Consider the following 13100-nt stretch of genomic DNA (forward strand, 5'->3'; position numbering starts at 1 on the left):
ATGGCCGGTACTCGCTACATTTGCTGGCCCCTCCTTTCTCTTTAGACTCTCTCTCTCTCTCTCTCTCTCTCTCTCTCTCTCTCTGTGTGGCCTACTGAACACTAGTAGATATGTCTCTCCTGTTGAACTCTAGCCTCACCGGAGCTTCCTCTGCATGCCTCCTCCATCGAGAAAAGTGCCGCCGCCGCGGCCGCGGTCACGTCCACGGCGTGACATGCCGCCAGGGAGGTAATGATGACCGCAGAGAGGCCGCCCGGCAGCAGCGGTCCCGGTTGCTGCTGGATCGGCGCGACATGCTGTTGGGGGGGTTAGGAGGGCTTTACGGCGTGACCGCAGGGCCCAAAGTTCTGGCGGAGCCGATAATGCCGCCTGATCTGTCGAAGTGCCACGATGCCAACGCACCTGCCCTCGACAACCACTGCTGCCCGCCTTACAGCGGCAGCGACACGATCTTGGAGTACGACTTCCCCGCTACGCCCCTCCGGGTGCGGCGACCGGCCCACCTCGTGAAGGATGATCAGGAGTATATGGACAAGTACAAGGAGGCCGTGAGGAGGATGAAGAACCTGCCGGCAGAACACCCTTGGAACTACTACCAGCAGGCGAACATCCACTGCCAGTATTGCAACGACGCCTACTACCAGCAAAATACCGACGACGTGCCCGTCCAGGTCCACTTCAGCTGGATCTTCCTCCCCTGGCACCGCTACTACCTCCACTTCTACGAGCGGATCCTCGGCAAGCTCATCGACGACGACACCTTCACCATCCCCTTCTGGAACTGGGACACCAAGGACGGCATGACGTTCCCCGCCATCTTCCAGGATGCGGCATCCCCGCTGTACGACCCGAAACGCGACCAACGTCACGTCAAGGACGGCGCTATCCTCGACCTCAAGTACGCCTACACCGAAAACACTGCATCTGACAGCGAGATCATACGGGAGAACCTCTGCTTCATACGAAAGACGTTCAAGCACAGCCTGTCGCTGGCGGAGCTGTTCATGGGGGATCCCGTGCGCGCGGGGGAGAAGGAGATCCAGGAGGCAAACGGGCAGCTGGAAGTCATCCACAATGCGGCGCACATGTGGGTCGGAGAGCCGGGCGGATACAAGGAAAACATGGGCGACTTCTCCACCGCCGCCCGCGATTCTGTTTTCTTCTGCCACCATTCCAATGTCGACCGCATGTGGGACATCTACCGCAACCTCCGCGGCAACAGCGTCGAATTCAAAGACAAAGACTGGTTGGACAGCACCTTCCTCTTCCATGACGAGAACGAGCAGCTCGTCAAAGTCAAGGCAAGTCAGATGCTGTCTCGAATATATACCCATCCCTGCAAATGCAATAGAAACGTTGTACACATAACTGTTGTATACTGTGCAGATCCAGGACTGCCTTGACCCGACCAAGCTTCGGTACACGTTCGAGCAAGTTCCCCTCCCATGGCTGGGCAATATAAATTGCCAGAAGACGGCAGAGACGAAGTCCAAGTCCACGGCAGAGCTGTCGCTGAAGCGGGTGGGCGAATTCGGGACGACACCCAAGGCGCTCGACGCGAGCAACCCGCTGCGGGTGATCGTGGCAAGGCCGAAGAAGAACCGCAAGAAGAAGGAGAAGCAAGAGAAGGTGGAGGTGCTCCAGATCAAGGATATTAAGGTGACCACCAACGAGACAGCTCGCTTCGACGTCTACGTCGCCGTTCCTTACGGTGACCTCGCCGGACCCGACTACGGCGAGTTCGCGGGCAGCTTCGTTAGGCTGGCGCATAGGAAGAAGGGAAGCGACGGGACCGAAGAGCAGGGCCCCAAGAAGAAGGGAAAGCTCAAGCTGGGTATTACGGCGCTGCTCGAGGACATCGATGCTGAGGACGCCGACAAGTTGGTGGTCACCCTGGTTCTCCGCACCGGGAGCGTCACTGTGGGTGGAGTTTCCATCAAACTCCTGCAGACAGATACTCCCGCCGTCATCTAAATGATGCCCTCGGATCACAGCTTCTCCCCGCTTAAGTTGGAGTGATCGTGTACTGGTTCTTCTTCCTTCCTCCCTGTCGTTGTTGCGTTCTTTCAACAAGTAGGGTATGACAGTAGCAGTCGCCCGTTCCCATATGTACGTGTTGCTATCAACAGCTGTACATGTGACAACGTACAAGGCATCTTTGACTATGTCGAATGGTTAGTATAATACTACATCCATCGATATTTTTAACTGTTCAATAACGACATAAACTAACCTCTTCTCTATTCTATATACAACTTTAAGATATGATGCGTCCTTATGTATGTTGTGGAACAATTGACTTAAGGTTAAAACAATAATTTAAAGACAGAATATTCTTGGGATATATTGGGGGGACATTTCTTGAAAGATGCTTCATTTTCTTGCATCTTATATTCTTTATTATAGATATAATGTATAAAACCATTCGTATATATTTTGTATGAAGCATCATTATGCAATGATTAAGGAAACACAAGTAACAATCTTGGTTCATTTGTGAGAAGATCTTGCTATCTATACTCGTAGTGTGGATAATTCCAATGTGGATAGAAGGCATTGCTTGACTGAAGCGTCCTTCGTGTTCATATCTGTCGTGTGTGACTATAATTACCTCAAAAAGAAGCTGAGCTACATAATTAGTATAGTGGGTTCGTAGTAATGGATAAATCCTTTGACAATCATAAAATCTTAGGTTCTAATTATTTGAGATCGATTTTATAAAATTTTTGTTATCATTAAGATTTATAAAATGTTATATATTTAAACAAGTTTGGAATATTTATATTTATATTTATAATTTATATTAAGTACTTTTAAATTTTTATTTATCTCTTCTCATATTATTAAAATTAATCATTTTATCTCTTCTAATTATCACATTTCAAGCTCTTTTAAACATGTATCATATTAAAATTAATCATTTCATCTATTTGAATTATCATATTATCTTAAATAATATTTTTTTATCTTCTACTGAAGATAAAATAAAATAGAAGTATATTTTTTATTTTGATAAAAACAGGGATTTTAATGCCTTCTTGAGTAGTTGAACAATTGTCAAATTAATGAGATTCCTCGTTTATCTCGTGGCAAGGCATCACATGGAGTAGTAGATACACGGACACTTTTAAGGAGGACTATCGGGAGAGAACACGTCGACAATGTATCATCAGAAACATTCGTCGTCGGCAGACACGGATTAATATGGTTGGTCGAATTTAAGTATTTGTGTCGATTGGAATAGCGGTGTTGGTCCTTTCGTCATGAAGGCTATTCAACAACGGGGAGGTGCGCTCTGCATGTTGATTATCCAGTCGACGTGTCCACGAGCTCACTGTTCTATTTAAGGCGGACCAGTGAAGGGCTGCTCATCACCCGCCTTGGCCAGTGTTCGATCCATTTGCTCGCGCCTTCTCTCTCTCTCTCTCTCTCTCTCTCTCTCTCTCTTTGTGGCCTCCTGAACGCTAGTAGACATGGCTCTCCAGTTGAACTCTAGCTTCACCGGAGCTTCCTCTGCATGCCTCCTCCATCGGGAAAGGTCCCGCCGCCTCAACGTCCCTGTCGTGACATGCCGCCAGGGGAATAATGATGATCGCAGCGATGCCGCTCGCCAGCAGAAATCCCCGTCACTACTGGATCGGCGCGACATGCTGCTGGGGTTAGGAGGGCTTTATGGCTTGACCGCAGGACCCAAAGTTCTGGCGAAGCCGATAATGCCGCCTGATCTGTCCAAGTGCCACGATGCCAAGGCACCTGCCCTCGACAACCACTGCTGCCCGCCTTACAACCCCAGCGAGACGATCTCGGAGTACGGCTTCCCCGCTACGCCCCTCCGGGTGCGGCGGCCGGCCCACCTCGTGAAGGACGATCAGGAGTATTTGGACAAGTACAAGGAGGCCGTGAGGAGGATGAAGAATCTACCGGCAGACCACCCTTGGAACTACTACCAGCAGGCGAACGTCCACTGCCAGTACTGCAACTACGCCTACTACCAGCAAAATACCGACGACGTGCCCGTCCAGGTCCACTTCAGCTGGATCTTCCTCCCCTGGCACCGCTACTACCTCCACTTCTACGAGCGGATCCTCGGCAAGCTCATCGACGACGACACCTTCACCATCCCCTTCTGGAACTGGGACACCAAGGACGGCATGACGTTCCCCGCCATCTTCCAGGAAGCGTCATCCCCGCTGTATGACACGAAACGCGACCAACGCCACGTCAAGGACGGCAAGATCGTCGACCTCAAGTACGCCTACACCGAAAACCCTGCCTCCGACAGCGAGATCATTCGAGAGAACCTCTGCTTCATACAGAAGACGTTCAAGCACAGCCTGTCGCTGGCGGAGCTGTTCATGGGGGATCCCGTGCGCGCGGGGGAGAAGGAGATCCAGGAGGCTAACGGGCAGCTGGAAGTCATCCACAATGCGGTGCACATGTGGGTCGGAGAGCCGTGCGGATACAAGGAAAACATGGGCGACTTCTCTACCGCCGCCCGCGATTCTGTTTTCTTCAGCCACCACTCCAATGTCGACCGCTTGTGGGAAATCTACCGGAACCTCCGCGGTAACCGCATTGAGTTCGAAGACAACGACTGGTTGGACAGCACCTTCCTCTTCTACGACGAGAACGAGAAGCTCGTCAAAGTCAAGGCAAGTCATATGCTGCTCCGACAATATACCCATCGCTGCAAATGTAACAGAACCGTACATATATGTATATATACGTAACTGTTGTATACTGTGCAGATGGGGGACTGCCTCAACCCGACCAAGCTTCGGTATACGTTCGAGCAAGTTCCTCTCCCATGGCTGGGCAAAATTAATTGCCAGAAGACGACAGAGACGAAGTCCAAGTCCACGACAGAGATGTCGCTGACGCGCGTGGGAGAATTCGGGACGACGCCCAAGGCGCTCGACGCGAGCAACCCGCTGCGGGTGACCGTGGCAAGGCCGAAGAAGAACCGCAAGAAGAAGGAGAAGCAAGAGAAGGTGGAGGTGCTTCAGATCAATGATATTAAGGTGACCACCAACGAGACAGCTCGCTTCGACGTCTACGTCGCGGTTCCTTACGGTGACCTCGCCGGCCCGGACTACGGCGAGTTCGTGGGCAGCTTCGTTAGGCTGGCGCACAGGAAGAAGGGAAGCGACGGGACCGAAGAGCAGGGCCCCAAGAAGAAGGGAAAGCTCAAGCTGGGTATTACGGCGCTGCTTGAGGACATCGACGCTGAGGACGCCGACAAGTTGGTGGTCACCCTGGTTCTCCGCACCGGGAGCGTCACCGTGGGTGGAGTTTCCATCAATCTCCTGCAGACAGATTCTACCGCCGCCATCTAAATGATGGCCTCGGATCACAGCTTCTCCCCGCTTAAGTTGGAGTGATCGAGTACTGGTGCTGCTTCGTTCCTCCCTGTCGTTGTTGCTATCTTCTCGATTTGGAGCGATCCTTCAATAAGTAGGGCATGACAGTAGTTGTCGCCCGATCCCATATGAAGCCTAATTTCCTGTAGGAAACAAATGATGGAAAATTAAATGATGCAGGTGACATAAATTAATTACGTCATAATAAAATTTTGATATAACGAAGATTAACGCTGCGGAATGAATCGAAATGCTGCGAAATGTGACAGATCAAAGTAATTCTTCCTTTTTATTTCTCTGCATGGCTGCCATGTTTGGGTCTTCTCCTAATTACAATATTCCCTTTGGTCCCACGCAAAACTCGTGGTGTCCATATTGCCAATGTGGAAAGGCGGCAATGCGTGACTGAAGCGTTCGGCTTTGGTCACATCTGCTGTCTTTGACTCTAATTGCCTAAAAAAGGAGCTGAGATACATAATTAATAATGAAGTGGGTTCCATGCAACTGTCAAACCCTTCAACAATAATAAAATGAAAGTTTAAATTATTTCGGAATGGCTACATGATTTTTTATTATCATTAAAATATATAATATATATAATTAAATTTAAAAATATTTATTTTTATTTATTATTTCTATTAAAAAATTTATGTCTTCATGTTATCTCTTTTTATATCATTAATATTAATTATTTGATTTTGTTGACTATTACATTCTGACGTCTATTAAAATCACATGTTCATGTTATCTTAAATTATTTTTTCTTATCTTATCCTTTATCGAAGTCATATCTTGTTCATTAATAATTTTTTTTTATCTATCTTTCCTATTAACTTTACACATTAATATATTTTTTTATCTATCTTTCCAATTATTTTTTTTTCCTTATCATCTTGACAACATAAAAAAAAAATTATATATTTTTTTCTTGACTGTTCAATACTTAAATCCATAAAGCGTTATTGGTCTCACAACTATCTTTTATATATATATATATATATATATATATATATATATATATATATATATATATATATATATATATAATCTCAAAAGTATCATTCCAGGATCACATAGGACTCCTAACTCTTCTCCTAACTCGCCTTATAATCTTAACCATACTATTTTCATTCTATAAATAATAGTTTCATCGATATCTTCATCTTATTGAATAATTGATCCAAGATACCTAAAGCTTTTGCTTAAAATGACTTCTTGTTCATCCAATTTAATTATATTCTCTTATCTATTTTTAGAATCACTAAAATATATATATATATATTCAATTATAGTGCTACTCAATCTAAGACCTTTATTTTCTAAGGCTTACCACTATAACTTAAGTTTATAATTAATTTTATTTAAGACTCTCATTAGTTAAGATGATATCAACAAATAACTTACATGTCTATCATGTAAGTAACTAATAAATTAATTTATTATCAATGTGAAAAGATGGTAACTTAATTTAGATCCTTGATGTAGTCCTATGTTAATAAAAAATTTACTAAACACTCAGTATAATTATACCACTAGTAGTTATATTATCATATATATATATTTAATAACATCAATATAATTAGTGAATATATCTTTCTTTTCTAAAATCAATCATAGTATATCTTTAAGAACCATATCATACAATTTTTTCTAAGTTAATAAAAAACATATATGAATATTTCTTTTTCTCTCTATACATTTTCATTAATTATCTTAATAAATAAATTATTTTTATAGTTAACTTATATGATAGGTTACTCCCGGACAACCTTCTAACCCACTATTGATTAATATTAAAATTGATTAATATTTATATTTATAAGATTGACATACAATGTTGATTAATATTTATATTTATAAGATTGACATACAATGTTGATTAATATTTATATTTATAAGATTGACATACAATGTTGATTAATATTTATATTTATAAGATTGACATACAATTGATTAATATTTCTAACCCTTAAGTTTTAGTCAAAAGATGAGATACAATGTTGGCTAACCAAACATACAAAATGTTTTCAACCTTCGTTGTGTCTTCGTTAGGAAAAAGGAAAACGTTATGCTCTTCCCTCAACACATCTTGACAGTTTTTTCTTCTTCCTTTTTTTGCAGTTCTTAGAATGTTTGGGCGATCGATAACTGATTCACGGTAGAAATAGTACAGGCACACCTGCTTAAAGAAATTCTGTTACACTTAGATAAGAACAAAAGTTGATTAAAGCATAGATCAAAACTGGTGCCAGCTAGAGAACTGGATCTTGCGGCATTTTGACTGCAGTTGCTGATGCATTGTCCAGATATGCTCTTCGCCTAAATAGATTAGGCATCAGTGGAAGGAAGCGTAGTGTCAATATTTGCAGGCATCAAAATGTTGAAGCCATCAGCTGCTGTCGATGTGACCATTCCGGGAATCTGTGTGTGCCAATGCAATTCCTTCAAATCCTTTTGACCCTGTTCATCCCAAAACAAAACTCTCCAAGTCAACTAACAAGTGTTTTAATCCATAATGTAATGGTTTCCCGATGACTAATTATTTATATAACTAGCTCAGTACAAACTAGTCATATAAATGAACAAGAATTAGTTATAGATTCAGCCTAGACCTACCGAACATAAATCAGAATCACCAACTATACAACATGTAGACTGACATCCATTAATTTAGCAAACCAACAACTCGAGCACAAAATAGCTGGAAGATAATAAATACCTGATGAACAAAAAGCAGTTGTGGTGGTAAGTCTTGGGCCACATTCACTTGCTCTTTCATCTTAGCTTTAAATTCTGCCTCCTCCTCTTCATCCTTTTCTAATGAAAGGTCCCATATCCTGAATATGAAAAAGAGACAACATATCAAATGACCTCCAGAAATATAAACACACATGTAAACCACCAAAAGTGAAAAATTAGGAGAAATAAAAAGCGAGGAAGAGAGAGGAAGGGGGTTGTTCTTCAGACTGGGCCTTTGTGAATAGAATACTCACGTCAACTGATTATCTGCAGATGCAACAGCTAAAGTAGATGCTTCATGTGGGCTCCACTCAATGGATGTGATGGGTTGTTTGTGATACTCAAAGTGAGCCACTAATGAGTCACCCTGTATGGTGAAAAGTTTAATGAATCATACAACTAATTTCAGCTCCAACCACCATAGAGCTAAGAGAACAAAATGAACAAGAAGAATAAAATGCCCAAATTCCAATCACAGTTTTCCACAACATGACTAGCTTTATTGGTGCACTGGAACAACACTGTAGAGTAAATAAACTAGCATTTGTTTTCTTTCTTATTTGACAGATAGATCAAACTGAACAAATGATACAAGATCCAAGTGAGTGCAAAAAGATATATTGATTAAAAGAGATTTGAAAAAATACTTAAAAATAATTCCCTAGACTGCTATAAAAATGATTTTGCTGTCATTTTGACAACGCAAAATATGAAATCAACTCACAAATGTAACCGACATCATGAGTAATATGAAAAATTATAAACAAAAGAGGGACAAAAGTTCCTATCCAAGGAAGAAAAGCAAATCCATAACATGTATAATGTGGATCTCTACAACATACATAAACAAACTAACAATGAAATATCACTTGTAAAATTAAAGTATCATTAAAAAAAATCCTGGGCAACAGTTTTTCCCTGCAGGTATCATCATTTCTAAGTCCACCATAGGCTAAAAGTTATGGTGCAGGAAATTGTTCTATTTTAAGTAGCACATGACACAAGTATCACAAACTCCTGGACAATGCATCTTCATTAATACAATAGGAAACGACACTTGATAAATCAGATTACTTTTCATTTGAAACAAAGCTCAATGGTGAATCAGAGGTAAAAGTGCATCGGCCAATTGTCTGAATCCATTCCATATCTTATTGAAGCAAGATTACAACAGAAAAAAGATATAAGAATTACCTTAATCAGTCTAAGATCACGAATAGAAAAGGTACCATCATCGCTTCCGGAAGCAATCATACAGCTTGCTAGTCTAATCAAAAAATAAAAGCAATGAAATCTGAATTAAAAGATGAATCACAAGCAGATGTTCAAACAAAAATAAAATTCGATACCGATTCCATGAGATAACATTGACATCAGTGTTGTGTGCCTTTACAGAAAGTGCTGGCGACTTTCCCAGTCTGGTATCCCATATTGCTATAGTTCCATCCACCGAACATGAAGCAAAAACATCAGCTTCTGTTGGACTCCACTGCAAGAATAGCAAAATGGTAATCAGGATCAATTAAGATTTTATAAATCAGAATATTTTGAAGGTTGACAATATAAAATATCAAGGTTAGTAAGAAACCTACTTGTAAATCTTCCACGCTAGCAGCATGTCCAACAAAGGGACATGAATCCACATTCCATGTTTCAGCAGAAGGTTCCCACAAGTGAATAGAACTATTGCAATCACCTAGAGCAACAATAGTAGATGAAAAACACACATTAAAAGGAAATCCTAAGATGAAGTAACCACACAAATTTTGGCATGCATTAGAGGTACCAGAGACAAGCCTTCCAGGAACAATAGGACTCCAATCAATAGCATAGCCTTCATCTTTGTGACCACCAAACTTTACAATGGGAGAGAGTCGATGTATGCTATTTCCTCCAACGGTTGTGTCTGAAACAGATTCTGCTAAAGCATTCAAAAGTGTGCTTATGTCCCAAACCTGCATAAAAATGGAGCAAGACATTTTGGTCATAAACAGCTAAAAAACCATAAAGTCAGTAGTATGTATATAATATCACTTTAAGAAAAACTATATAGGTTTCCAAGTTCTAAAAAAAATAGTCATCTAAAACTGATGTGCTGAGTTGATCATTTTGCTCCTATATTTTGCATAGGGAAAAATTTACTCCCAATACATCTTGCATATATATAGTATGTAAAAATGGAAGTTTATGTCCAATTTAATTGATCTCTTGTGCTTGTATGCATGCCTGACATTTTATCACGAGTTTATCAGGGCAGTGTAATCCTTTATGGTGATAATTTATCTAAATTAGTTGCAAACATGCAACTTATTCAAAGTTACCCAGTTGTATGCAATGAAGCAATATGCATGTGACAGACTTAGAGAACTACTTCAAAGTACAAGAACCAAAACAATTGACAGATCAAGATTCAATTTGGTGCCTGTGGACAACATTTACAACGATGGTACATTACATGTAAAATAACCTGTAGCCATTTATTCAAGAGGCAAATTGCTGAAGGAGTGACTAACCTGGACATGACCAGTATCAGCCCATGTAGCACATATATGAGGTCTTTGAATCATGGAGCGTATGCGATTTACACATCCTTGATGAGCCACTTTATGCAACTGTTATTACATTTTATTAGTGAGCAAAACTTGTAATCTCCAAGTAGAGCATCAGAGACATGAAACAGATTACTCACATGTAGAACAGGTTGTGAAGATTTATCATCTTCATCATCATCGTCTTCATCACTGCTGCTCTCACTATCCATGTCAACATCATTGTCAGCGGTCGAAACAGGGACTAGTTCACGCTTCTTCCCAGATATATTTGAGAGCTTAAAAATTCCAAGATAATTCCAGGATGCTTGTTCGGCCTGCCAAGAACAAATAGAATCACATCTTTAAGACAAACTATCCAATATGATCAGTAGCTTATTTTTATCTAGCTGCAAGTTCATATCTCTAGTCTACTCCAATACAAATATAGCTCTTTGAAGAACATTAAGTTGATTATTAAGGTGGCTCAAATTATTGACAATAAACAACAACTAAGCAAAGATAATAAAATTAAGTTTCTTATCAAAGTGGCCAATACCAAAGATGCAATGAGCTTTATCAAACAGCAGATCTACACACAAGTCACAAGGATCAAGACATTTTTAAGTTTTAGGGAGGACCAATATATATAATCTTACATCTACATGCAAAGATGCTAACCATGACTCAGGCTCCTGAGACCCAAGTTGCAATGAAGCATTATTACTGAGGTAAGGAGCTTTAAACTAATTATTTGAGGAGGTGCAACATGATTCATCTTGTTGATGGAATCTTGTCCAAATGACCTTCCGTTTAGTCGCATGTAAGTATTTGTAGCTAGTATTGACCAATTTAGCTACTTGTACACTATTGAAAAGGTAGTTGAAAAAAAACATTTTGATAGTTACTACTCCAAGCTCTTGTCAGTTGTCATCACAACTATAGTAATTCATTTTCTCCTTTTTCTTATATTCCAATTTCTTGCTTTGACCACTCATGGGTTTGATTATCAAGTTTTATTTTAGCAACAACCATCTAGAACTTCTAGATCTCCAGAAGACATATTGATTTGCTATTATCAACAAGAACACAAACATTGGTATGATTTCTCTAGCTAAAACCAATCTTGTAGGCTAAATCCAACAAAGATGTTTTAAACTCTCAGGGGCATTTGGTCAAAGTAAGGTCCATGTTAATAGGATGTGACAAAGAGAATGCTAAATGTAAAATTATACAAAGGAGAAAACAGAAGAAAGAAATGTAAAATTTAGCATCTGAAAGCTGACAACTCCAGAAACGATATCCGACTTTCCCTATCCGAAAAGAACTCGTAACCTTTTCAATTTGAATACAATAAAAATCAGAAAGGTATATCCAGTTACTAACAGAAGTTGCTGATGAGGCATAGTTCACCCTTGACTTTCCTATCTTGACTAAAATTGTGAGAAAGAGTTTCTTACTCTGATTCCAACTAGGATTTAATCGTCCACCCACTTTATGAACTGGATTAACCTTTTTCAAACTTAGTTGATTATTATATATCTCTCGATACATCAAGTTGCTGCAAATAAAACATAAACGTCCTTAACACCACAATTAGTGAAGAGGAACCTGATTACTATATGAACTCCTGCCCATTTAGCATCCACAACATAAGAAATTGACAGCAAACAGTCACTTGATGGATTTCTTCATCAATATTTCTGTAAATATATACAAACTTTAAGACTAAAAGTAGCAGGAAAAGTACCTGGGTTCCAGCAACACCATAAAATGTGTGCGGAAACTCTGACCGAACCAATCCCAAAGAATCATGCACTATGTCAAAACTGCAACAACAGAGCAAAATGTAAAAACAAAAAATTAATAATAATACAAGAAACTGCTCTACAACAAAAAAAAAAATCAAATTATTTAGTTTTTTCAATTCCACCTCAAACAGGGCCATCCAATACTAAATGCACGTAGGTAATTGTATGTCGAAGGATCAAACTGCAGCTCTTCACCCTCTTCTAACTGATCTACACCGGGTTGCCATACCTAAGCAAAGACAAAACAAAAAAAGAGAGACACCCTAAACATCAGAAACTCGACCAATATATCCAAATCGTCAGTGCTTCGACAATTAAATTCAACCTTCAAAAGAACTTAATTCATAAGAACTCAACCATCACTTTTTCGTCTCACCTTAGCCGGTGCGGAGGGCACCGAGGAAGACTCGCTCTTCTTCGATCCCTACAAGAGAAGAACGGAACAACTTTAATTGGATAGATGGTGGAGGAAAAAAGAGAAGCTGCAGGAGTTGGGAAACACCTTATTCTTTCTTTTAGCCTTCTTAGGATTCTTGAGACTCCGCACCATCGTCTCGGACGTGAAATCGCAACTCGAATGAATCCCCGATGGAGGCGTAGCGAGGAGCGAACGTCGGAGGTGAGATCGTAAAACCCTAGAACGGTGTGTGGCTCGACTGGCA

At 40.8% G+C, this 13100-nt stretch overlaps 3 protein-coding genes across 3 annotated transcripts; 2 read left to right on the forward strand and 1 right to left on the reverse strand.

The window, feature by feature from the left end:
• LOC103975144 (polyphenol oxidase, chloroplastic-like) lies at positions 1-2208 on the forward strand. The gene is made up of 2 exons (XM_009390054.3): positions 1-1301; positions 1387-2208. The coding sequence occupies exons 1-2, from the start codon at positions 111-113 to the stop codon at positions 1972-1974; spliced, it is 1779 nt and encodes a 592-aa protein (XP_009388329.2). The 5' UTR covers positions 1-110; the 3' UTR covers positions 1975-2208.
• Positions 2209-3388: 1180 nt separating this feature from the next.
• LOC103975145 (polyphenol oxidase, chloroplastic-like) lies at positions 3389-5585 on the forward strand. Its single transcript, XM_009390055.3, has 2 exons — positions 3389-4652; positions 4749-5585. The coding sequence occupies exons 1-2, from the start codon at positions 3474-3476 to the stop codon at positions 5334-5336; spliced, it is 1767 nt and encodes a 588-aa protein (XP_009388330.2). The 5' UTR covers positions 3389-3473; the 3' UTR covers positions 5337-5585.
• A 1896-nt stretch (positions 5586-7481) lies between these two features.
• LOC103993430 (protein HEAT STRESS TOLERANT DWD 1) lies at positions 7482-13086 on the reverse strand. The gene is made up of 13 exons (XM_009413499.3): positions 12941-13086; positions 12815-12862; positions 12561-12667; positions 12378-12456; positions 10789-10965; positions 10613-10711; positions 9886-10054; positions 9692-9795; positions 9449-9588; positions 9294-9366; positions 8354-8466; positions 8080-8197; positions 7482-7820 (listed from the first exon to the last, which is right to left on the reverse strand). The coding sequence occupies exons 1-13, from the start codon at positions 12986-12988 to the stop codon at positions 7689-7691; spliced, it is 1407 nt and encodes a 468-aa protein (XP_009411774.2). The 5' UTR covers positions 12989-13086; the 3' UTR covers positions 7482-7688.
• Between the last annotated feature and the right edge of the window lie 14 nt (positions 13087-13100).

This window comes from Musa acuminata, chromosome BXJ2-8 (genome assembly GCF_036884655.1).
Source record: "Musa acuminata AAA Group cultivar baxijiao chromosome BXJ2-8, Cavendish_Baxijiao_AAA, whole genome shotgun sequence".
NCBI classification, from domain to species: Eukaryota; Viridiplantae; Streptophyta; class Magnoliopsida; order Zingiberales; family Musaceae; genus Musa; species Musa acuminata.

Excerpts from the sequence above, each read along its gene's own strand:
- LOC103975144 (XM_009390054.3), top strand. The coding sequence starts at position 111 with ATGTCTCTCCTGTTGAACTCTAGCCTCACCGGAGCTTCCTCTGCATGC. Across the intron at positions 1,302-1,386 it reads AGCAGCTCGTCAAAGTCAAG|ATCCAGGACTGCCTTGACCC; the intron begins GCAAGTCAGATG and ends TATACTGTGCAG.
- LOC103975145 (XM_009390055.3), top strand. The coding sequence starts at position 3,474 with ATGGCTCTCCAGTTGAACTCTAGCTTCACCGGAGCTTCCTCTGCATGC. Across the intron at positions 4,653-4,748 it reads AGAAGCTCGTCAAAGTCAAG|ATGGGGGACTGCCTCAACCC; the intron begins GCAAGTCATATG and ends TATACTGTGCAG.
- LOC103993430 (XM_009413499.3), bottom strand. The coding sequence starts at position 12,988 with ATGGTGCGGAGTCTCAAGAATCCTAAGAAGGCTAAAAGAAAGAATAAG. Across the intron at positions 9,367-9,448 it reads AATGTTATCTCATGGAATCG|ACTAGCAAGCTGTATGATTG; the intron begins GTATCGAATTTT and ends TTTTTTGATTAG. Across the intron at positions 8,467-9,293 it reads GTGATCTTAGACTGATTAAG|GGTGACTCATTAGTGGCTCA; the intron begins GTAATTCTTATA and ends TTCACCATACAG.